The 25,909-nt window shown below is 32.4% G+C and overlaps 6 protein-coding genes across 6 annotated transcripts; 1 reads left to right on the top strand and 5 right to left on the bottom strand.

Moving 5' to 3' along the window:
- Positions 1-404: 404 nt before the first annotated feature.
- On the bottom strand, positions 405-4,766 carry LOC107359301 (uncharacterized). Its single transcript, XM_015925788.3, has 4 exons — positions 4,336-4,766; positions 3,265-3,511; positions 1,341-2,283; positions 405-891 (listed from the first exon to the last, which is right to left on the bottom strand). Exons 1-3 carry the CDS (start codon positions 4,551-4,553, stop codon positions 1,372-1,374), a joined length of 1,377 nt encoding a protein of 458 aa, XP_015781274.1. The 5' UTR covers positions 4,554-4,766; the 3' UTR covers positions 405-891; positions 1,341-1,371.
- Positions 4,767-5,851: 1,085 nt separating this feature from the next.
- Positions 5,852-10,826, bottom strand: LOC107372284 (condensin complex subunit 1). Its single transcript, XM_015940494.3, has 5 exons — positions 10,643-10,826; positions 10,489-10,564; positions 9,901-10,421; positions 6,537-9,807; positions 5,852-6,457 (listed from the first exon to the last, which is right to left on the bottom strand). Exons 1-5 carry the CDS (start codon positions 10,755-10,757, stop codon positions 6,103-6,105), a joined length of 4,338 nt encoding a protein of 1,445 aa, XP_015795980.1. The 5' UTR covers positions 10,758-10,826; the 3' UTR covers positions 5,852-6,102.
- A 557-nt stretch (positions 10,827-11,383) lies between these two features.
- Ced-12 (engulfment and cell motility Ced-12) lies at positions 11,384-14,609 on the bottom strand. Its single transcript, XM_015925511.3, has 3 exons — positions 14,138-14,609; positions 12,124-14,035; positions 11,384-12,058 (listed from the first exon to the last, which is right to left on the bottom strand). The coding sequence occupies exons 1-3, from the start codon at positions 14,192-14,194 to the stop codon at positions 11,583-11,585; spliced, it is 2,445 nt and encodes an 814-aa protein (XP_015780997.1). The 5' UTR covers positions 14,195-14,609; the 3' UTR covers positions 11,384-11,582.
- Positions 14,610-15,221: 612 nt separating this feature from the next.
- Herp (Homocysteine-induced endoplasmic reticulum protein) lies at positions 15,222-18,127 on the top strand. The gene is made up of 2 exons (XM_015925683.3): positions 15,222-15,790; positions 16,563-18,127. Exons 1-2 carry the CDS (start codon positions 15,557-15,559, stop codon positions 17,931-17,933), a joined length of 1,605 nt encoding a protein of 534 aa, XP_015781169.2. The 5' UTR covers positions 15,222-15,556; the 3' UTR covers positions 17,934-18,127.
- Positions 18,128-22,358: 4,231 nt separating this feature from the next.
- Positions 22,359-23,633, bottom strand: LOC107359589 (uncharacterized). The gene is made up of 2 exons (XM_015926092.3): positions 23,501-23,633; positions 22,359-23,251 (listed from the first exon to the last, which is right to left on the bottom strand). The coding sequence occupies exons 1-2, from the start codon at positions 23,531-23,533 to the stop codon at positions 22,775-22,777; spliced, it is 510 nt and encodes a 169-aa protein (XP_015781578.1). The 5' UTR covers positions 23,534-23,633; the 3' UTR covers positions 22,359-22,774.
- Positions 23,634-24,000: 367 nt separating this feature from the next.
- Positions 24,001-25,842, bottom strand: LOC107359513 (zinc finger C4H2 domain-containing protein-like). The gene is made up of 2 exons (XM_015926002.3): positions 25,004-25,842; positions 24,001-24,901 (listed from the first exon to the last, which is right to left on the bottom strand). The coding sequence occupies exons 1-2, from the start codon at positions 25,087-25,089 to the stop codon at positions 24,157-24,159; spliced, it is 831 nt and encodes a 276-aa protein (XP_015781488.1). The 5' UTR covers positions 25,090-25,842; the 3' UTR covers positions 24,001-24,156.
- Positions 25,843-25,909: the final 67 nt, after the last annotated feature.

The raw sequence follows: 25,909 nt of genomic DNA, 5'->3' as shown, positions 1-25,909 counted from the left end.
ATTTCTCTACAACTAAGCACTAATTCTTAACTTTCTACTATAATATTCGAGTATTTGCAGCACTTCATTTGCAGATTTAAAAAGATGCTTACAATCGTTTGCAAAGTGCAAATGTTTTCTTTAAATGGTTTAATGTTTAGTTATGTTACATAAAGCTAGCTCAGACTGTTGCAGATTAATCGCGGACTTACTTTATTACTGGTCAAACTTTGACTATTGACTATCTCTGACTATTTCTTAGACTCAGACTTAAATTGGTTAACTTTTTTCATACTTTACTATTCTAATTTAAGCATCGTAGCTGTTTGGGATTTTGCATTATCTTGGAACCAATGCAAAGCAATTATAGCCTTTAGTCGGCAATTGCTATCGAATATTAAAGCATTTTAAGAAAACAAATTGTGTGCAATTGTATTGAATCTTATTTATTTGTTACATAAACTCATTTAATTGTTACACTAATTGATAGAACAAGAAAATTAGTTCTTAAAACTTGTAATTTAGGTTAGATTCATTTGATTTTAGGTTTTACAGGTTTTAACCAGAAGTCAAGATTTAAACAATAAATAATATTGAAACAAAAGACATATTGTAATTCATTTCTTGAATGATTTGAGCTGCAATTTTAAGGCATTGTGATTAACTGCATTGGAAATCGGAAGTCCAGGAAAGCCAACTTGAATAATGATATACAGTAAAAAGATTTGCAGTTAAACATTGAAACAATCAATTCTTCACATCTCGCATTAGTTTAAACTTCGTCTCAGATTATATTCATCATTTCACAGCAAACACTTTGATCCCAAGTTTATCCAGTTTATAATTATGACCAGAAAAATCCCAAAAATTGATTAACATTTAAATTGTAAATTTTGTGCTTTGCAATGTTTCCTATGCAAACAAAAAGACGAATAAAACAAAATTAGCTTTTCTTGTTGAAACAAAGGAACCTAAAACATCGGTTTTCAATTAACCACAAAATGCTTTCAAGATATTAAGGATTAATTTTAATTATGCTTGAATAAACTAATACATAATTATGCATTAACAGTATAATAGTTGGAAATGCTTATTCGGCTAACATTGTATCATTTCTGCTCTCAACTGATCAACTCAGTTTGCAATTTGACTTGCTTATGAGTTGACTAATGCATAAGCTAAGTTAATTATATTAATTACATTAATTTATGCTAAAATTATGCATTCAATTCGAAATAATTAGCCTGATGTTTGAGCTAAATCCTAAGAAAGGTTTATTGAAAAGATTTACACTAAAAATGTTATATTAGTCTCCTTTCATGACAAATATTGAGCTATTGTATTATAAAATCCAAAGTTACCTTTTATTGTTTCTCGATGTTGACTATCAATTCACTTGGTTTTATTTTTTGCTGCCATTCCCATGTCACACCATGTTTTATAGTCAATCAGCCGATTATTCCCAATCGGAGGAAGCTTCAATGCTTCAGAATCCATTTGCTGATTGTTGTTGCTGTTTGGTTCACATTTGACTGGTCCTCTTGATAAACTGTTGGGTGAAGACTTATTTGAAGATTTATTTGATGATCTTTGCTGTCCGTTGGTTTGACCAGTCTCATGGTTGTCACCATTAAACCAAGACATTGTTTCTTGTTCCCAGATCTCTTCATAATAATCTGTTGGTCGATTGATCGACTTGAGATTTTCAATTTTCCGTCTCAAAGCAGATTCAAAGTTAACATTTGTATTGTTGAAGTTATTTAAATTGTCATTGACCAAGGGCTCCGAGTCACGGTAAATATTGCCTTCATTGATACAATGACGTCTTGACAGTGAACATTGTTGCTGTTTATGGGAAGATGAAAGGGATTCAGTCGAATTCGGATTGTCTTGTTCGTTTTGATCATAACTTTGACAAAGATGATGCTGAGAATTGTGATGATTTATACGTTGCTCAGATGTTACATAAGTAACATCCGAATCAATTGATATTGAATCAAGTGACTTAGCTTTTGACATTTTTGGACGGATTGAAGTCCATCTTTCTAAATCTTTAGAGTAAATTGAATTGAATTGAGTCAAATAATTGGTCAACATTGAAACAATTTCACTGCGAGACTCTTCCTTTGCTATTTCCAAAGCATTTTTACCATAATTGTTTCGCTGTCTCAACAGGTTAGGGTCAAGTTCACGCTTAATGAAATGATCAATATAACACTCAACCACACTTAACTGTCCACCTTTGGCTCCATACATTAACCCAGTATTTCCCTCTTTATCTTGTATCGTAATATCAGTCTCATCCTAAAAACGACAAAATATCAAACAATTGGACTTAGATACTGATACACAAATGAAACCATTTTGACCTCTTTTTATTGTTTATATTTTAGTTAAATTGCAATGTATTTTCAATATTCAAAGTGAATTGACTAAATCAAGGCTGTAATGTTAATCAATAAGAAACAAATCAGTGTAAATGGGTTTTAGAAAATTAAAAACCGATTCAACTGGATTTTACAATATTTTTTGGGAATTGAAATGCAGAAGGTTTTACCAAGCATAAAACGACTTTTCAATATTATCCATTGTTTTCAACTATTGATTTTAAATTTATTGATCAACTTGATTTAATTTCTTCTCTCACTCCCAATCATTTAGCAAACTAAACTATCTACAAATAAGTGTATTACATTTCAAGACTAAACTAATATTTCTAAGTTATAACTGCGCAAAGTTTACTGACTCTGAATTTTCTGGTCATTTTGAACCCAATCTCATTCATTAACCAAATTAACCTTTTATAAATGATTTGTCCAATGTTTATTAATATTCTAGTTACATCTAATTAATTTACAAATGATAAAACTCGAAATGAGGGCAATAATCTACTTCTCTATGAGTATCTCTATACATTAGATATTTAAATTGCTCACTGGACAAGTTTCATGATCAGTTGACCGTGCACAATAAACTTGGGCTTGACCCTTTAACCAACATTGATATTTAGGTTATAAAACTGTCCGTATTTCCATGACCAAGGGTGAAATTTGTGTCATTCAATCCAATGGTAAGGTTAAGATTAACATGTTATAATGTCAATGAAAACCAATTTCATTTAGTGCTTAATTTAGGTTAAAGGGAAGCTTCCCCAATACATTTACTACTTTTGGTTATTTCAAAGGTTAATATTGCTTTACGAAAACAATTTCCGAGATTGAAGTCAAAATGGTTGTAAATTCAACAGAAATTAAATTATAAATTGTTTGAAGATGTTTTACTTACGTGAGAAAGCAAGGATTGAACTAGATCATCTTGACCTTTGATGGTTGCATGAATTAACGCTGTTTGACCGCGAGAGTCCTGAAGATTAGGATTTGCTCCAAAATCAAGTAGCAATTTAGCAAATTTCGCTCGCATTTTCTTGTGCTCTTTACGATTCAAGGATTTAACCAGATGAATTAATGGAGTCTCGCCTAACTCATTCCGTCCATTTACATCTTGACCACTTTGAATTAGCAGAAGACATTGTCTAAGGGAAAGAGAAGAGCAATTGGGTAAACATCATTTAAATATTTAGTAAATTTTAGGCAAAATGTTTTAAATTGAAAAACGATTTGTTACAACTCCGATCCTTGATTTTGTCTAGAGTGCGTATTAATATTTTATATTTTAATGTAATATTGAACATGTAATATTGCGGTCAAAAAACGGTTGACATTGAATTTTAGACTGTTATTCAAGTTTTAGGATGACATGAAATATTAAAAATCGATTGGAAGGATTTTAAATTATTTTATTTTTTTGATTCTCTTGCGTTAAATTAATATATTTAAAATGGCAATTTAGTGTATAAGTTACAAGGGTAAAATTTTTGTATAAAACTGATCGATTCGATGAAACTGAAGGAAATCCTTTCTCAATTCTGTTAATGATTGTTTCTCATTCAAATCTATAATTTTGTTGACATCAACTTTACCCGATTCACAATAATTCATTACAAGATTTATTGATTTCAAGTATAATGTCTTTGTTTAATTGTTGTTGATGTTTTCATCTTTCAATTTCAAGGTTGATAAAATGTGCTGGTTAACAAAAGCAATGTCCAATCTATAGCAAACAGGGAATCAACTGAGTAAATAAAAAGGCAAAATTCAAATGAAATGCTCATATAGCGTAAAGATTTATCGATTCAAATTGCCTTTCATGGTATCAATAGATTCATTAAACGTATCGTTATTTGTCATTAAACTTGACATGAAAAAGTAAAAAATATTTTCTTTCTCGCTTATTCTCGTTATTGGCGATTCAATAATCAATAACAATTAAATAAGAAATATTAATTCAATTACAAACCTGTATCTTTGATTACGGATTGAATCAAATAAAGCAGTGTTGTTTGAAGCATCAATTGAGTTTAATTTGTTGGACAGTTTGCCTTTAACAGTTGCAGTTCCATTGCCATAATAAGAATTGTTTTTGGCTACTTTCTGGTTAATTGTGATAAACTCTGAAGGATAAGCCAAGCTGGTCCATTGTCCAGTTGAATTTAAACTATCCGTGATTGAGACCATGATTTTCAATGTAACCAAATCAAGAAGTTGGAGTTAGAAAATGAAAAACAATTAGTTGATCACAATTAAAGAAGAGTTGAGCAAAGATTTACACTTAAACTTATCAATGATGAATTTCTGGGTTAAAAATTTTGATGCTCACGGTTGATAAACAATCAATTTGAATGTTCAGTAAGATGAAATGATAATAGTGTTGCTTATAAGTTGAAATGTTATTGAATTGACGATAAACCTCATGTTTTTTTCCAGTCAATACTTTCACCTTGATATTGAGTCAACTCTGCGCAAATGTTACGAAGTAATTATCATATTTGAATCTAGTTTAATCACCATTAGTATTCATTAATGTCCATTGTTTTTGGTGATTAACTAGACTTACCCTTAGTCTTGTCATCTTTGGCTATTTCAAAAATAATCAGAGCGTTTCAAATGGCCTTATAAGCTTATTTTTGTTATACTTTGAATTCATTTTTACTCTTTTTAGGTTTTCTTCAAATTATTAATATTCAACTCCACAGGAAATTTTTTTCTGAATTTTAAGAAAATCATAAATTCAATAAATAATGTTTGGATTTGAAAAGAGGGATGAATCAAATGCTAGTCATATGAAATGAGCAATTTCATTATTATTGAAACACATCTATTGATTTACTTGTCTTGAATGATGATGTGTTTTATTAGTTAAACTTGACCTCTTTTGTGTGTATATTGATTGAATTGTGATGTATCTGAAGTGTTCAAATGTTCATTAACCATCGATAAGATCAAGGTTAAGATTGATTATCAATATTAAAATATTAATCTTAAATGCGACTCAGCTATAAATTATAAATATTAACATAATAAAATGTCATCTTTTTCAATGTAGGCAATATCATAATTTACCTCATAATTGCATGTTTTTTTGCCAATTTCATTTTGACATTGTCTGAATTGTGTGCAACTCTTATTGACTAATTATCATATTTGCGATGAGTTTATTCAATTAATTAACATTCATTTTTGTCAATTATTTTACTTATAAACAAAACTTTACTCCTAGTCTCTTGCCATCTCTGTCTATTACAAATTACATTTCAATCAGAGCATTTCAAATGACCTCAAAAGTATTGTTGAAAGCTGTAATTGAAGTTGTAGTTATTGTGTGAAATTTCATGTCATTCAATAATTTCTTGGGAGTTGATGATAGAGTTATTGTATGTTTGAACCGAAATACAATATTAACTTTGTGCCTGTGAATGACTTAGCTTATTTGTAAGAATTATACCGATTTTAGAATAAATATTTTTAATGATAAATAGACTGCTTAAATTTTCTTTTTTTACTAGAATATAATGTAAAATAGCAATATTTAAAATTTAATTGCTTATAACATTGCTAGTTCACTAGCGCAGTAATTGAATATTAATATAAAAATAAATATACAAAAAGTACAATTGAAATATCATTTGTTATGAAATGAAGATTTAAAATAAACATATGATTTTTCTGTGATGGGTTTAAATTGTGTTTGATGGACGCTTCTCTTTGTTCTTGTATAACTAGACTGTTACTCAGCTGCTTCTGGTTCTTCATTGACAGCGATATCTTCGTCATTCTTAGCAGCTTCAACATCTTCGATTTCCTCTTCACCATCCTCTTTTTCAATTTCAGCTTCGTCAACTCCTTTGTTTTTAGCCTGTTTCAATTTACTTTCAAATTCATCCAAAATTTGTTTGGTTTCATTTTTAAGACCAGTTGTTTTTCTGGTATTGGCAACAATAAGCATGAACAGTTCATAAACACTTGCAACAGAAACTTTGTCTGCAAAACATGAGAAATTTTCAAATAACTTCGTGATTGATTTATCGGAATATTTAAGTAAACTTAAACAGAATGCTAGATCAACCCATTGTCTTTCATCCCTGTAAAATAAGAGAAAAATAAAAGTTAATTTTTTTTGATAAGATAAAAGTTGATTAATTGTGTTTAGTCAATACTTACAATGTATTTTTAAATCTTTGACACATTTTTTCTAAAAGTCCAATAGTATGGCGTTCTTTGTCGATTAACTCAAAGAGGAAGCGCATTATAGTTCTGAAATCATTCTCTTCTATGCCAACTTTAGCATCAGATAAATTACTGATAATATCAGGTAAAACATTATAAACAGCGTTAAGTTTTTTGCTCAATTGAGTGAAAAATAGTTTTGCGAAAGATGAGATACTATCCTCTTTATCAACCATTAATTTGGCAATTTCACTGATTTGATCTTGAACTTTGATCATATCAGAAAGTATCAAACGGGATATCACTTTGAGTGCGTTGGTTCGAACCAGAATACATTCATCTCTTAGAGACTGGTATAAATGGGAAGTCCATGGTTCCAATAGATTAGGAAATCTAACACACAGATCACCAACAGCAATGATGGTGTTTGACCGAATAATTGGATCTTCGGCTTTCTTAAGAATGGTAACCAATAAACGTAAATTATCTTTACAAAATTTTTCACTGATGGTCATAAATTTAGCCAAAGTCAAACTTGCTGCTGTCTTTAATTGTTGATTGGGATAATTTTGTGGGTCACTGGCAACTTTGATAACGAGTTTAGCCAAACGAACGAGTAAATTTTCGAATCTATCATTTGGATCAACAATCTCTGAGTTACAGAGTGAAGCTATAAATTCAGCCTCAGCGTCTTCTGCTGAAACAACCCCAGTTAGTCCCATTTCTTCTTCCTCTTCTTTTCCAGCGCCCATACTTTTTCTCCCAGACTTTCTTCTCATTGAAATAGTAGTTTGCGATAAGCTTTTCCTATTTTCTCGTTCTTCTTTGATGGCATTTCGCGTTTTTAGTTCAGTAAAAACATTCACCTCTAGATGAATTAACAAATTCATGGCAATGGAGCCGATACAAGAGATAAATCTTGCTAAAAGTTTCGGTGAGATCATGATTGGGGCCGTTGAAGAAGTACTTAAATTAGTTGAGGATACTTTAGAAGAATGTTGGCTGGAAGGTGATTCTTTATCGCTCAAGTTCTTACCATCCTCTGAGGCTATTGAGCTATTAGATGATTTCGATTGATTAAGTTCCATCAAACATCTGATCATGCCGTATAGAATATCTTCAGCAATCATATCAGGATGTTCAGCTAGATTGAAAACAACTTTTAAGGCCTCTTCGCACATTGGAAACCATCCCTCAAGTTCGATAAGAGGAAAGGTTTCAACAACAACTCTAGAAATATTTTCAAACACAGAATGATTTTTGAGAAGTCGATATGGAAGTTCAGTTGTGACAATTCGTCCTTGATTCGTCATAGCTTTGGAAAGAGCTGTACAAGTGTAACGGGCAAGTTTCAAATCTGTCAGGGCTCGATCACCAAGTCCAACTGAAACAAGAATATCAAGATTTTTTCTGATTAATTGAGGATTAGAAGAAGCCAACATGGAGATCAATTGAACACAAATACGACTCTCTTCCTCGGTAGTTTGAGCTGAACGAAGCGCAAATTTGTCCCAAAGTAACTGCATTACGTGTTTATCGAGATCATTTGAGTTATGAATTTCACGAAGTAATTCTTGTAGGGAAATAATTTCATCTAAATTAGATCCTTTAACTAAATCAATTAGTTTCTTCACAACAGATCTGGCTTTCTCTAATCCTGTCTTATTAGAGTTTTCAGGAGCATTAAATAAAATTCTTTTGTAAGCATCAATTACTTCTTTTTTTGTGCCATCAGATGAAAATATCAAAATAATCATCTTCCTGAGGCCAACTTCAGCCTCTTCCTTGATACCAAATTCATAGGCAGTGACCAAAAAGTTGATAGCTTCTTGAACATCTTGAATATTTTTGGAGTAGAGAAGAGTACAAACCAATGGGACAGATGACTTCAAATAACGTGTTACTTTCATAATGTCTTCAAGATAGCGGATAAGATTCTTCTGCTTTTCAATCAATGAAAGAATTTTCTCAAGAGACTCTTCTTGAGAGCTTGCAGATTGAGTAGTATTCGGATCAGCTTGGCTTCCTCCTTTGATTACTTTGCTAATTTCACCTCTCATACTCTCCTCACTTGTAAAGTCTGTCTTATTATTATACGTTTCCATAAAAACGTTTTTGCAGAACAACACAATCTTTTGAGTAACATTTTCATCATTAGATGGAACATCTTCACTTTCTTGGGTAGAACTTTCATCGAGAGCTTCGCCATCGGCTTCGTTTTCTTTGTCCTCTTCACTTTTCTTTTCATTTTCAGAGTCACTCTCGTTATCATCAACTCCCTTTTCCTGAGATTTCTTTGATTGATCCTTATTTTGAAAAATATCTTTATCAGGGAAGTTTGCTTTGATAAGTCCATAAAGCTTTATAACGTTAAGAAAATTACGTTCATCTAACTCCGTTTTAACCGAATCGATTAAATCTTCAAAGTTTTCCAAATCCTGTTCTTCATCATTTTCATCGTTTTCAATTATTTCTTCGACAGCTTGACAAGAATTCAGCAAAAACTCGAGCAATTCTGTTTCAATAGAGTGCCAATCATCCAATGGGTCAGATTGATTTAGTTTTTCTCCTTTATTTTCTAATTGTTCTTTCAAAGTCAATAACTCTTTGAGCCGATTTTGGGCTTTATCGTGGGCATCAACTATAACTTTTAAGTCAAGTTGGATGGCAAAGATATCAGAGCTAAGGAAATAAGTGAGAAATTGGACTGCATATTTCCTAACATAGGTTGTTTTATCTTGAAGACGACCGACCACAGTTTCCATCAGTGAGTCAAGTTTTGCTAGTGGAATCTTACGTTCTTGACAAAGCTTGGACCAAACTTGCAAAGCTCTACCTCGAGTATATGAAGAAATATCAAGCAAATGAAGTTCCAATTTATTCAAAAGTTCATCTCGCAGATGTTTCTCCCGTGAAGTCATCTTGTCTTGACTTAGATTTTCCGATATAATCGTCCCAATGATTGAAAGAGTAGCATTTCTCATCATGTAAGAGTCTTGTTCAAGAAATGGTAGCAGATTAGCGATAGAATTCATCATTTCTTTTGGACATTTTTCGGCAACTTCACTGAGGAATGAGGAAATAGCTTTTGGGCCACTGGAGTCTCTTGAAAGTTCTTTTATATCGATCCTCTCAATTTCACGAATGATTTCACTAATCAATAAACTCTGGTTGTGATTTTTTACGACAGATGAAACCAACTGAGCCAAAATTGAGACAAGATTTTCTCGATGCTGAAGAAGTTGAATTATTTTTAAGCAAAAACCTGTTAAAGAAAAAAGTTAATTTTAGAATTTTAAGGTTGTAAATAAAATGATTATAAAATGAAATGCAATAATAACAGTAGTAAAAAAATTACCTAAACTTCCAGAGTATTTTTCAATTGTGTATCCAATTATGTGGAAGACGCTATCCATCAAAGGTTTATTACGATGAAGATGCTGATTTTCAACTAATCTCCAGCAACATGATGAGATACATCTAATTAAATCTTCCTCAACAACAGCAGGTTGGAAGAGCAATTGCAAAGGCATCAAAATCAACTTGTAGATTACATTGATAGATCTCTCTCGTTCCCGTTCATAATTGTTGATGACAGGTTCAGTTTTCTTTTTAGCTGACATACGTACGTCAGTGTGTTCATTTTGTTGCCATTTGTTGGAAAGCGGAGAGCCTTCTATTATTTCAATTAAGGAGCCAACAGAAAAAATGAGCATTTTGAGTAGGTTACAATGGCGAAGTTTTTCCTCTAGATCAGTAAGAACGGTAGAACGAGACTTCTGGAATTCATGTGTCAAATCATCTTCGAATTTGACTAGAATATTCACCAGCGTTTTAAGTAAAATATTTTTCTCTTTGGAATTAAGCGTTTTGAAATTCCTTGAAATAAGTATAAGATGACAGATTAGAAATATGGCCAAATGAGATGAAGCAAAAAATTACTTACTTGATGCCACTGTAAATATAATCAAAATCCTTTAAAATGAAAGTTGGCCCTTCTAGCTTGAATTTGGCATTGAATCCTGTTCACAAATATAAAAAAAGTTAAAAAAACAACGATTCAAGGAACATTGTAACTGTTAACAAAAAGATAAACTTACCATCCAGATAATCATTTATTTCACGAATAGAATATTGCTGTGAAACAATGTAGCTACGTGCATCAGAGACGGCAAGTAGGTCCTCTAATTTATTAGGAATAGAAAATTTAATCATTTTAACATTAGATTGTGATAATTAAAATAAAATAAAATCAAAACAATTTTAGTCACATTAAAAAAGGTTAACCGCCAAATCCTTTTTTCTGTTTTGGATTTCAAATCTGTAGATCGATTAGATCGATTAGATCGATATAAATCGACTTCATTTTGAAAATTTTCTCGTAAAAATCTGAGGTTCAGTTTTGTTTGAATTAATGCTTTGATTATTTTATTAATATTTATTACAACAATTAATATTCAATAATCAGTTGTCTAATGGAGCAGTTCCGGAGCATTTAAGGCTAAGCCTGTAATTGTAACTTTTATCAATGCAAGTCTGAGAAAAGGTCTTAGAAAATTCGCGCCAACTTCAAAATACTTTAACTTCATTCAGGCACAATCAATATTATATGATCTTCTTCATGAAGTTAATTTTTCCCAAGCTCAGGGATACCCACTTGAATCGATTATTAGAAGTTTTGTCAATCCACTGTTTACTGATTCATAAATTTTACTTGAAAGGTTCTATGAGAGGTCTCCTGTAGGTCTTAACAGTTCGTAAATTGTTATCATGGGTTGACATTCTCTAGCAAGATTGGTCTGGCTTGATTATCATAAACAAAAGATCTAGTCGCTTCTTAATTAAATTATAGTAGATAAATTTATTGCATTTCATTCCAAAATTATATTTAAGGAAGTTGTGACAAAAGTATTGTAAAGGAAAATTTAAATTTATGAAAGTAAAAAATTATTTACTTTAGAATAGTTCATTCGGAAGTATCTTAAAAAATGTATTAAAGTTAATTAAGCATTGTTTTTTGAATAATGTGACCAGAGTTTATCAATGCACAAGCGCGAAATCATAATTTGATGGTGGATCAGGAATTTTCGGTGGTACTTCTGGAATGGTTACACCCTCAGTGTCAAGTAAACGTAATTTGATTTCCATTGAGAGTAAAGTCTCTAGATCATTTTGTGCTTCTTTGCTTATCATTTCATTGCCAAGAAGAGCATTTATTCCATCAGTCCAATAATCAAAAACTTTCTCACTGGGCGCGACAAAATTTAAGGGTTCTCCTTGGAATGATTCAGAAGTAAGTGAAAAAGCTAACGCGAATGTAGATTTTTTACTACTTTTGGCATCCTTCATATGGGCACACTCTTTTCCAATGAGCATCTCTTTGATGTCGTTGATTGCAAGTTTATGAGGTAATTCATCGATTGATGGAATCTTATTTTCATCACAGTCACCGTAATACAAGACTTTGAATTTATTTGACAAACGACAGTACCAAAACTTGTCTTTGATCCTTTGACCTGAAAGAATCAGAGAAAAAAGATTAATTATTAAAACCAAATTCAGATGACTTATGGATGCTTACCTTTGTTGGAATACTTCACAAATTGTGTGCCTTCGGTTAAATATTGTAATCTTTGTTGTTTTATAAGCTCAACTATTTCTGGTTTCAATTTTTCCCGCAATTCTAATATAGCTTGAGCCTTATTTTCCCACTCTTCTCTGCTACTTCTTTCTTTCTGCCACAAATTCATTATTGTTGAATAGGTTAATGACGAGGTTTTGGCTTCAAATTTTGCGAATGAGCTGATTGCTTCTTGATCAGAAAGTGCTCTGAGTAATTGCTGTCTCAATACAGAAAAAACTTTAGCAAAATCTTCACTTGTTGCTTTCATCTCTTTCCAAGTTTTGTTTAGCAATGGAACACAAATACAGAAAAATTCTTCAACTGGATGATCAGCGTTGAAAAACATTGGATAAAACAATTTTCCTTCGTCACTAGGTGCTTCGCCAATTTTGAACAGTTCTGCAATCAGCTTAGTTACTTGAATTGCTGATTTAGCGAAAGGGCATTCGTGCTCACGATCCGATCTCATACAATTTTCCAATACAACATTACGGTATTTTTCAGTGTGATTCCTAGCAAAATAAGACATCAGGTCAAGGGCTAATATTCCAGGTGGTGTTTCATTGAAATCTTCGATTGGATTTTTATAATTTGTGAAACCAAGTCGAATATAATCGTTTTTTGCACTATTGGATTTAAATGTAGATGAAGATATGATACTTCTTGTTCCACTAGACCCACCAGATCCTCCTGAGTTAACACTGCCACTACTACCAACCCCGACTCTTGAGCTTATATCCATATTTAATCCCTGGTCACTTTCAAAAGCCAGCTTCATCAATTCAACCAGTTTTTCTCGAGCTTCACTTTCTAGTATGACACTAGTTGTTGGTTTTGCTTGCATTCTTTCTTCATGCAAATTAATCAACGAAGTTTGCAGTATGTATAATTGATGAGCCATTTCAGATCCAACTTGAACAGATGATGAAGATGATAGCATTGACGATGTTACTCCTGTTCCAGTGCCTGCTGTTGTATTGTTTGATGCTGTTGATATTAATGATGTTCCTCCTAGTCCACCTCCAGATAACGATCCTATAGCAGATGTTGAACCCATTGATGATGATACAATTGTAGAACCATTATCATCAGTTCTAGAGACATTTATAATATTTTCCAAAATTATCTTCCGCATTTGTTTTGAACTTAATGTAGCGGCGATAGCTTTTTTCTTTGATAGGTCTGAACGTAGAAGAAGTGCATTTATCAAAGCAATCGTATTCTGTTGAATCAATGGGTATTCCATATTTTGCTTTACATGTTTCATCAAGTTGGGTAAAGTTACTTCAGCCTCAACAATGGAATTGAATGCACTTCCTGACATCAGTAAATTTTCCAGAATCGCAAGTGAGTTTATTAATATCTTTGGGTCATAAGATTTCTCGGAGTTGACATTGTTTGCGATTACAGCAACAAATTTGGGTTCCAATGAGTCCCAACTGCATAGACCATGATTCATAAGCTCAACAAATGCTTCAAGAGCTAGTCCCAATCCTTCTTCTGGTCTTATTGTTCCATGCTCGATTGCTTTAACAAGATATTCTTTACCTTCTTTAGCAATAAATTCTTCAACAAAAGCAACATCACTGCACAGTTTGACCAGTGAGCTCAAAATGGTCCGCTTTTCATCAGTGCTTGCCTTTTCTATCCTTTCTAATATAGTGGATGCTGTTTTTGAAGCCGATGGCACTAAATTTAAAATAGTGCCATTACGTATTTCACTGCGATTCTTTTCTGTGACATAATTTTCTCGATCAACAAATTGAAGGGAGTAATCTGAGCTTGGACCTTCTATACCCCAGTTGTTGAGAAATTGCTGAATCCAGGCATCTAATGGTCTTATTTGATCAAACTCAATCAATAGAGCGTTCTATTAATCAACAAAATGTGGAATAAAGTATTAAATGGTAATTCAAAATCAATAAAAAACGTCCAATTCATGCGAAATTTGACAAAAGAGAAATGTACCCACCTTATTCTCCATTTTGACAGCAATTTTCACAGAGCTTGGATCTTTAACTGCACCCATCTTGCCTTGTTTTTGATCAACCAGAGTTTTCAATTACTATGACTTTTAACTTTATGATTAAAATAAGAAATCAAAACTGTTGCTGAATGGCGAAAAAATTTAAATTAATAAACAAGAGAAATACATCACACTGTATTTTTGTGTTTGACACTTGGATTATCAGATAAACAGATGATTCACATATGGTAAACAATTTCGGTCAGGGATAAAAGACAAAAAACTGGGCAAAAGGCGAAAAGTGACTGAATTCACGCAATAAACCGTCTTAGGTAGTTTGACATATAAAAGTATTTCGAGTTTGATGAAATGTTGATTTATTATTGTGCATGCAAACTGATTTCATTAAACATTGCTATTCACCTAATCAACATCACTAACAGTTATGCCACTAAGCTCCCAGCTGATCCCAGCTGTTTCAGTGGCTGAGCCCAAACAGACCTTTAAATTTAATATTCAAGATCTCTTTCCGATACGATAGTCAAAGCACTAAGTAAACATTATTTATCATTTAATTAAAAACAACCTAAAAGTGACTTAGATTTGGTATTTTGAGTCTTTTATATCGGACCTTAACGTTATCAAACTCAAACTTGGCAGTCTCCTTACCCTTAATTTTGAATAAATTAAATTCTTAATCATAAATTAGCTTCTTATGTGGTTCTATCTTGATTCGAGTACCTGAGCCAAAATCGACAAATCACTCAAATAAAAAAATTGTAAAGTCTAAAGACGCCATGAAAATGTGTTGTTGACTCTAGGCGATGGTTGCCAGAGCTTTGTCAACTTTGCACTATTGATTACAAAAGTTTTGGTTAACTCATGTATACTTTTCTCGATGATGACCAGTTCCACGAGTAAGTCTAGATTAATTTTATAACTACAGAAATATCAATGAACGATTAGTCAGTGGTCATTAAGTAACAACAGTTACTTCTTTTCTCGATTAAATTCAAAAGCCTTTCATAAAACATTTTCTTTTCCTTCGATAGATGGAGCTATGAAAAAATAGCTTTTTTCTAGTGATATTTTGGATTTTTGTTTACTTACGTGTTATTATTAATCGATGTTTTTTTAATTAATTTCCCTTAATCGCAATCAACGATTAGACTTTCTTCATTGTCTTAAGTAAATTTTAAACAGTCTCTATACGATTAAATCATCTAAACGCGTTTAATTTCATTGTTGTGAGGCGTACAACTTGACTATTGTCAACTTCATTCTCATTCTTTGATGGTCTGTGACACTCCTTCTTGTTAGAGGTTAAACTATCGGACGGTTTACATTTATCTATTGTTTTAATCTAAATCACTTTTACTCAGGAATCGATTAAGAAAAGTATTATTAATCAATCTATCAAATATTATGGGTGATAAGGAGATGAATGAAATATCTCCAAGTTCAACTTCCTCCTCTATTCATGGTGGTTCTACTTCACCTTTATCTTCCTCATCTTTGCTTCCTTCATCATCTCAAAGTATCAAGTTAATTGTTAAAGCTCCTATCCAAACGGTCGAGGACAAGATTGTTGATTGTGATTTGACTTGGACTGTGGCTAAGCTTAAAGCACACATTAGTGAAATATATCCCAACAAGCCTGTAAGTAAACAAGAAGAAATCTGAGTTTGTTTTTATTTTGTTTTCTTTTCATTATTGTATCGTGTATTTTCATTTTCAACTAGTTCAATCCTGTTTTCTTTTCTTAAATCTCTAGTTTCAGTTAATTAGCCAATTAGGAGTAATTAAGTTCATTTGACAACAAAAACAGTCAACTGTTTAACTGCGATCACTTTTTGTCATAATCTAACCTTGACAACTCTTTTCATTATCAAGCTTTTAAAATGCGAAATTTGCCATTCTCCTTATCAGTTTACTGTCGCTTTTCTGTTTATTTGTACTTCAGCTGTAAATTCCAATTGAACTCAAGTGATTGACTACATTTACATTACTGTTATTTTTTTATTGCTGTTTTTATATCATTAAATAATTGATATTGTATAGTAATGTAATTTTACTCTTTTTTTCATCACCATAGTAACACTGATCTCGTATTACCTTTAGTTGTCACTAATCCATAAGTTGCTTAGTTTGTTTAATTTTATCAATATTGTGATCCAAATATCTAGTTATGAAATTAAAGATATGCTCACTCTTTCAGAAATGTTAAACTTATGATGTGGCTTATTTTGACTAGTAGTTTACTTATTGAAGGCCTTTTATATTTATAAGCAGCTATGAATTTGACTTCTGAGTTATAAATCTTATCCTTATTCATTTTAGTCTTCTAATTATAACAATTTCAAATTCTTGCGCATTAATCTTACATCTCTAGTTTTGCTAATTATTTCTCCAATCTTTCCCAATCTCTCAGAGTGTTAATGATCAACGCCTGATATATTCTGGTCACCTTCTAAAGAACGATCAAGTTCTTGGAGATATCTTGAAAGCGCCAAGTGATAATTCAACTTATACAGTCCATTTGGTTTGTAACGTTAAGTCATCTTATTCAACTAAGCAACCACAACAATCACAACAGAAACAAGTAAATTCAGAGCAACCGTCAAGCCAGGAGTCTTCCAATCAAATGAGTGACCAAGCCCAAAATGTCGCCCCTTCTGTTGCTGAAAGTAACACCGAACCCGAATCACCCAATAACACCCAAACCGAATTCAACCAAAATCATCAACATCTATTCTCTCAAGCAACTTTAGCAGGACTATTCTCTGGATATCCTTTTGTCTTGCCTACTAACTACCCTTGGACCAATTTTGTTAACCCAACGGAATCAGGAAGTGATTTTTCCTTACCTTCAACAAATCTTGGAGGTGCTAGTGTATCAATGAGTTTGGATCAGTTAACACAAAATGTTGCCTGGATGTCTAACCTATTGCAGTTTCAAATGTTTCAGCAAATGTATGCCCAGTATTTGGCTCAACACATGAACCAAGCAACATTAACCCTTTCACCACCTCAGTTACCTGATGTTTGTTTACTTGATGGCCAATTACCTACACAAATTACGTCAGCTGCTGTATCAACATCAGCTGCTGTCCCTCAACCGTCTCAACGTAATATCAACAATGCTAATAATAATAATAACAATAATATAGCTGATGCCGCTCCAGTTCAAGAGCCGATTGTAAGAGCTCGTCTCGAACCCGCTGCGCCTGTACCCGGGGTCAGATTAAATCCAGCTCCTGCAGTAGCTCCTGTTGACGAGGAAGAGGACATTGTTCAACGTGATTGGATTGATTGGCTTAGTTTGATAACTCGAGCTGTTGCTTTGGCCAGTTTTATCTACCTTTATGCATCATTTGGTCGTTTTATGCTGGTCACTGTTTTATACTTCTTATATCGATTCATAACAAGCGCAGTTGAGGCCTATAATGCTTTCCTAACCATTGGAGCTCCTAGGCAGCCTGTGCCAGGTGATCAGCTAAATAATCATGGAGCGAATAATGATGCTGATAATCATAATAATAATAACAATAATAATAACAATAATATTGATAATAATAATATAATCCCCAACGATGATCAAAATCATTTACAACAAGTTATGGATGGTAACATTGATAATCATCATGCAAATAACAACAGCAATAATGATAATAATCCTGTGGATGGACGAAGAAGCTCCAATGAGCAATCTAAAATTCGCTTATTATTCACCATGGTTAAAGCTCTCTTTTCATCGTTGATTCCATTACAACCGCCGCCTCTATATCCTAATCGGGGTTGAAAAACATTTATATAAAAAAACTGTTATTTTATTTGTAAATCTAACTAAATCCACCGATGGAAATGACAGCCCTTTATGATTGAATGATACAAACAAAAGACGTCCTTTGATTCGGATTATCAAATCCATCTTGTTTAACTACATCTATTATGATCAATTTAAATATTAAGAGAAAATAAATATGTCATGTTGAATCCAGGCATCTAATGATCTTTTTCATCAAACTCAATCAATAAAGCGTTCTGTAAATCAACAAAATTTGGAATCTATCTTCTATAATATTAATACCGTTTTTTCTGTCAAAATTTCTCCGCACTCAATGGGTCTATAAATTTTCTGTTGATCGCAAATGAAAGGTTTTGGCCTGATAAATATACCAATTTTTAGAACCCGACCCTGAAACTCAGGAAAAGCCTACAATAAGAGACTGAAATAGACAGTAAAAAAGAAAGAAAAATATAAAAGAAAGACAAAATGACACTTAATATTGTTGTACATTTGAATACTCAATATGTACACCATATGTATATCATAAGTCAAAACATCAAATTTTTGTGTGCAACTGAACTAAAAGAAATGTGCGGAAAACTTTGGTTGAAAGCCATGGTTGAACTACATGTCCGAAAAACTGTCAAAGCTTAAACAGAATCCAGGTTACTAAGAAAGGATTTTGCATAAAAACTTTGAATTTCGAGTTGGGACTGTGTAGGTTTGCAAGGGTATAAAAACTGAGTCCATTAAAAAGTGCTATTTTATTTAAGATTCATAGCAAATGGCACAGCCAATTAATCGAGGTGACTCTCAGTGATTCCTTTGACATTAAAGCTGCCGAGAAAGAAATGTTGAAAATAGTCACAACATTTGAGAATCACGACAACCGACAAACATTACCTCGAACAAGTCTTCCCATTTTTTGGTTAACCTTTCAATCAAACAGTAAACGTATTTGGATAAATCAGACCTTATGATTGTATAGACAAGATGTTTTAATTGTGATAAATGGTGGTCCATCCGATAAACCATTTTTTGGTCTTTGACCAGAATCTTTTTATATTCCAGAATCCAGATGCAAACTTTTTAGGTCACATCTTAGTAAATCGATTGTGGATCAAGCGAAATTGACGAACTTGACTTGACGATCGTTCATGATGATCAGCAACTCCGTTTCCTAGCACAGTAACCTCCTGTTTAGTTTCAGCAATTTTGGCAGCATGAAGATGTGCCCAATCGTTGCAGTATGCTGGTTATCTACGAAACATGGCGATGTTGCTGTTCAAGATTTACCAATCCAAGTAGACTTTGATTACAAGCCATTACAAGTTTCGAAAGTTGCGAAAAAAATTTGGCTTAAGGATACCTGTTAAAGTATACATTAGTTTTACTGTTTTGTACTGAATCAGAGACAATTGTTGGTGAATTGAAACATTTGAAACTTTTAAATCGACTATCGATGAAACTTTGAGATTCAAAAATTCATCAACCTGGAGCCGACAATATAAACAAGCAAGATCACAGATACCTGAGATCAAAGACAATAATGATTTAGATTTTGAATTTACTCTGAATTATGTTCTTTCACGGATAAGGCTCATTTCCTTTCATTGGACTTTTTTCTAGACTCTCGTAGATTGAGCACAACACCGAAGACAACTCTAATTACAATTTAAGTTTTTGAAGCAAATTACAATGATGAGCCATTGAGATGCTCGTAAGGTAAGTTTATAAATATTTTTGCAGGCTTGAAAAACATTTTAATGTCGATAATAATTTATGCTGTCTATTATAAACGGTTCTTATATTTTATTTACTCTGATTTCCTTTTTATACAGTTACTTCTCCTGGTTCACTGTTTCTTTGTGGAACTCTCCTTGTGCTTAAAATGTAAGAAAATGGTGTTGCACTCAAATCGAAACATGTTTCAAACTTTTTACGTTTCATTTTGAATTTCGAGTTAAAAATTCTTACGATAATCGACCATGATCTTGCCTACAAGTTATTTACCTTGGAAATGTGTTACCTTTGTGCGATGGTGGCAGAGCTTTACCAACTTTGTCAAAAAATTATTGTTTTAATGTTAAGCATGAAATCTACACAAGCGAGCAGAGAAACTGTCACTTCGTTTTTTGATTATAAACTCGTAATTATAAGGAATTGAATTTAGATATTTAATGAATTAGTTAAACAAATATTGAAAAAATAATTCTATTAAAAATTTAATATGAAATATGACCATCATTGGCCTGTAAACAAGAATTAATTCGCCTTGGCATTAACTCCTCTAATGAAGTTAGATATTGTATGGGCAATTTTGCACAATTCAACCGAGACGCCGCCTATCGGCAGAATGTAAAGTAGGAAATTGTCCAGATCCATGGCTAGTATTGATTGACTGACCAGTTTTTAATCGTTTTTACACCTGTAAAACGGTTCTTGGACTAACATTCGTCAATTCAGCACAATTTTTTTTATAATTTTTAATATTTTTTAACACAAAACAAACTTCATTTCTTTTCCTCTCATTTTCACTTGAAGGATACATTTTTAACACATTCATTTATGAAAATTAATCTAATTAGCCCGCCTAAAGTGTATTAATATGATCCTTTATGATCCAATATCAAGATAAAAAAATTATATAAAAAATATCACATCTTTGAAAAAAGATATTACAGTTCAAAGTAAAAATTGTGAAGTGACAGTTTCTCTGCTCGCTTGTGTATATGAAGTTATCCATATAAACATGGTCTTAAGCCTAACAATGGAACACGGACTCACTGAATATTCGTCTAACAGAACATATGTGGCCACTGATCCTGATCAATAAAAAATTTCAGTTGAGTCTAGCGTCATCTTGAGCATAAAATGAAACAAAAATCAAAGTTTCTATGTATTCAGCAAACAAAGTAAAGCCAAGGAGATGGACTAAAGATAAATCAAGACAGGAATTTAGAAAAGAGAAAATGTACAAATAAAACTTTCGATTGCAATTCGGCTCCTCGTTCCAAGAGATTACTTTAATTCGTCAAGGAAGCAGCTTTTTATCAAATGCATAGCAAAATACGGAAAGCTTTGGAAAGAATGTTAATGTCGATTGAAGACATTTTTAGACGAATCAGAGACAGAAGATGCTACATCCGATAGAAGCATTAACATCCTCTGAATGATCTCTTTCACAAATATTAACGATCAACACTTATGCATCTTATACCTGTTTCATCGATTGAATACATCCATTAATAAAATGATGACCAAACTTGATAAAAAATTACCTCGACAAAACAAAAAAATAAATGAAATCCCGACAAAATCTTTAGATCTGTTTCGTGGTATCCGTTAAATCGCCTGAAATCAGTATCAAATTCAAATATACATATGTAATATGAACAGTAACAATTGGTTATTTTGATGTGATATACTCTAGAATGTAGGTTTCTTCAAGGTTTACATGATATCTAAATCACGATCGTGCGGATGTTTATGATAGTTAACCGAATGAAAACACTTTTCTTCCTTTATGTTACATATTCCTAAAATTCCTATTCTTCCTACATGAATATTTTTATGTGCATATATTAATGAACACCAAAAAGTATTACTGTATTAAAGAGATTTACTGTAATGGTTTTTCTTAACCTCAACATTATGACTATTAAGGCGACAATCAATAAAAAATTTTATCATGAATTATGTTACAATGACAATGACAATGTAATTTCTAATCAATGGATGAGCTACTTTGCTGGTTACATTCAATGATTTATAAATAATGGTTAAACAATGATTAATTAAACTTGAAGAGATATTCAGTCGCGTAAAGAGTAAACTTGATTGAACCATATAATTTCTTACTCGATTAAATAGTGAAAATACTGTAATGATGATAAAAATGGTATAACAAGTTCCATGTAGATTCTATAGATAGTAAGGCACATTTTGATCGGCGTTGAATAATTATTTGCAGTAATAAAATGTTTTTTCTTTGATGATTATTAAGCAAAATAAGCACAGAATGTTGATTTTGTTTGAATCGAGGTTGGCTTATGATTTTACAATCATCAAGGTGAGAAATGGTTTGAAAACAGTACTTAAATCAAGAATTGGAAAGCAATGGTAATTCTAATGGAGGAAAACGTTGTTTTAATCATTGGAAGACTTGATTGGTTGATTAAGGCAACAATTGGAAATTAGCCATTTACACGTTGATTTTATTAACCAATTGAAAATAGACTCTGATAAACTTGAGCTTAACATTTGTTCAACAACTCCGGCCTTGGGATACTAATACATCATCTTTCGCAGGTGTAAAGATTGTGATCAGCCAATGAGTGATAGAATAAGATGATCATGGTGCGTTTATCATCGACATATGGATAACGATAAAATGGAAATCAAGTGTCTGGTTGGAATAATAAAGTATTCGGTGAGTGAAAGAAGATACCAGATTTATTATTTGATGTGGTAATTTACAAGAAAGAAAAATGTAGGTATGAATGACGGAAAGTTACATATGTATGTTCGGCCTGAATGAGATTAAGAAACTCAAGGTGTAATTTGAACTATCAGCAATTAATTTAAATTGGCTTAAAAATATTAGATCAGAGCAAAGAAAATAATTGAAGCAAATAATTATTAATAATTGAATGGATCAAGGATATGAGTAAGATTTAAAAAGAAATAGATGTCTCGAAATCAGCTCTCAAGAGACTGGACGAGAAAGAATGGTATTAAGTTAAAATAGAGGATAGTCTGGCTTTAGATGAAATGAAGTGAATGATTAAACTAATGAGAGACCAAGTGGAAAAAGAGAAAGATAGATGAATTAATTTATGGCTTGAAAAAAGTTATTCAGATTTGGCATTTTCCTCTCCTGAATTTGATTCATCATCAGCTGCATCCTCAGCTTTAAGATCTTTATTTTCCTCTGATTCTTTTGCCGCCTCTTCTTTTGAAGCTTTACTAGGTCTACCAGCTTTTCTACCTGAAGGAGCGGGCTTTTTCTTTGGCGCTGTTTTACCTTTTGGTCTACCTCTCTTTCCTTTTGGTTGTTCATCTTCTTCACCATCACTGGATAGAGCCCTTTTCCGTTCATTTTTGGCACTAGGCTTTTCAGTGTTATTCGCCTTGGGTCTACCACGACCACCTCGCTTAGGTTTCACCTCATCATCATCATTATCGCCTTTTCTTGCTCCTGCAGCTTGTTCCTTCATTGCATTTACAGCAGCAGTTGCCGCCTTTCTTTGGCTTGTTCGACTTCGAATTGGTTCTTGTACTGCTTTTGAAGCTTTCTCAGTACCAACATCATTATCGGTTTTTTCAATCTAAATTAATGAATAAAATTAAAATTTTAAAGTCAACAAATAAAACAAAAAGTAAAAACAAAATAAAACAAAATAAAATAAAGCAAATTTGAAACAGAAAGATTGGCAAAAAAACCAGAAAAAGAAAGACCAAGAGGTAAGAGAAGCAGAGAAGCAGAGGGAAAAGAGGATGAAGAAACACAATAAAATGTCAAACTTGCTCGAATGAAATAACAATTGTTTGTTAATGGTAATTGTTTTTTAACTTACCTCATCTCCTTTGACAGAATTAGTTAAAGCCATTGTGGCAAAAGCAAAAATATGACTATTTAATAAATAAGGATGAAATAATAATTAATAAATATTCAATGTCCAAAAGAACCTAGTTTTGGGAATTTATTTTCAAGTAAATTGTATTTCTCACTCTTACCAGCCGCTCATAGATGGCACTATAAACTCTAGCAAGTAGAAGCGCGAAATTCAATTTGCCATTCAAGTTCGTTTAATGTTTAGTGATGCGTTTCATTGAAGTGTTTTGATAAAAGGAAAAGTTTTTTCACGTTTTTATTCAAGACAAAATTTCACGAAATTCGGGTTCAAGTCACAGTTGAGAATGTATTTCTGTTTCATTAGAAATTTGTTACTCTGTTCTGGTAAAAACACCCGCTTGACAAATTTTGCTTTAAGAATCAAATTTATTGTGAGGTTTAATCGAAATTTTGATGAATTTTTGTGGATATAATTAAACTAGTGAAGAAAAGTAAAAGTAATTTTAAATTTTGGAATTGTCGTGTTTAATGATTTAAAAAATTCCGTTCAAGTATGATGATTACAAGTGAGATTAATGAGAGCAAAGTTAGGAAATCATCAAGCAAAGATGAATTCAATAGAAGTCTATGATAAAAAGTCAATGGCTATTCAATCTTTCACTCATTTTTACGCTTTGGCTTTTTAGGATTACGAGAGCGACTTTTTGCTTTACAGAGTGGACATATTGGTGCATTGCGATGGATTTGCTGTTGACATGAAAGACATGATTTCATTGGCGGAGGTTGTTGACGGAATGCAGGTGGACCCTGTCTCTCAGAAATAGAGTTGCTTGGTGTTGCACTGAATTGATGTGAAGCTGGACCTGATATCGGGTTAATCCTTGAGCCAGTTAGATTTTGTTTGAAAGTTCTTGCAGCTGTTGGTGGAACAGGGTTCAGATAAGAGTGAGGAGCATTGGAAGACATTGACAACATGGATTTATTCATCATTAGGTTAGTATTGATACTTTCATTATTAGAATGAACATGATTGGTAACATGTTGTCCTTTGAACAGTTCGTGTTTTATTTTATCCTCTTCATCGGATAACTCTGAAAGACGATTCAATCCTAATTCAGTTCTCATTCTGTTTGCATGTTCCTTCAATTGTTGCCATTCTTGAAGTAAAGATTTAGCAGCATTCAAATGATTGTTGTGTTCCTCTTCACTTTCTTTAATAACACTTTCCATCTGATGAAGATCCGAATGAATTAATCGCAATTCATCAACATGAGCCATTTTTTCTTGTTCAAGAAACTCTTTTTCCTTTCGATAAACAGATAAACAATTTTTCTCGCTTTCCATTGTCTCAATCTCTTGCTTTAGCCGTGATTTCAAGCTGTTTAGGTCGAATGTCACATCACTGCAAAGGAAACAACATAGATAGGTTATTGTAGTAATAGTGGAATATGTTAAAGTGTAATACAATATTAAGTGGACATTATTGTCAGTAATATCAACTTACCGCAACTCTTTAAGGTATTCCAATTTGGTGATAGCTATTTCATCCTCAGTTGATATAGAAAGTCCACTTGAAGGTCCAGCAGCCATTTTGAAATAAAAACACCACGAAGTAACAGAAAGATCGGATTTGAATGAATAGGTGATCAATCAAACAACTAGCAGAGAATTTTATGACCAGCAATAAAAACAAGTTGAAGTTACAATACTTGGGTTAGCTTTCAAGCAACCGAAAAGAAACTTTTTTTATAATCCTGTTTAAAGCTTTTGAAAAACTAGTAAACCACAATTTTCCTATCAGATTGAATCAAAATGTCGAATTGAATACATAATCTTTTTTATGAATATCACATCGACTCGATCGATTATAGAAAATGAAAGAGATCTGAGATGATCTCAGTGAGATCTGCATCGAATCTTTGTAGACACAATTGTCAATGTGTCTACTTTAAAAATCGTAAGATGGAGTAACCTCAATGACTCATATGATCCATTGAAAACTACGAAAACGCGGTAACCTGACAAACAACTTGCTTGAAACAAGTGCTTAATGAGCGTAATCTTTATTCCAATAAACAATGGTAGGTTAACGATCTGAGAATCTATGTAAATTTCATGTGATCCAAGATGCTAATCACCAAGATCCAGGTAAAGACTATCTGGTTTAGGCTATAAATTCTGAAAAAACATTCAAAAATAGGATAAAAATTAACAGTTCAAGAAATCAAAACATCTCGTGATGGCTATTAATTGCATCAAATTAAATGTCCATCGTGGAAAATGTGTCAAAATAACTAAACTGTTCACATGCACTGAGTTAGTGAGCTACATATTAAGAGCTTTTAAGCTAATTGATATTGAACAAGTTAGTCATATGGACTGTGAATTTATCTGTTTATTAAAATTTCAA

The sequence above is a fragment of the Tetranychus urticae genome, chromosome 2 (genome assembly GCF_039701765.1).
Source record: "Tetranychus urticae isolate SD_2017Ah chromosome 2, NJAU_TeUrti_SD_1.0, whole genome shotgun sequence".
NCBI classification, from domain to species: domain Eukaryota; kingdom Metazoa; phylum Arthropoda; class Arachnida; order Trombidiformes; family Tetranychidae; genus Tetranychus; species Tetranychus urticae.
This window is presented reverse-complemented; position numbering and strand designations above follow the sequence as displayed.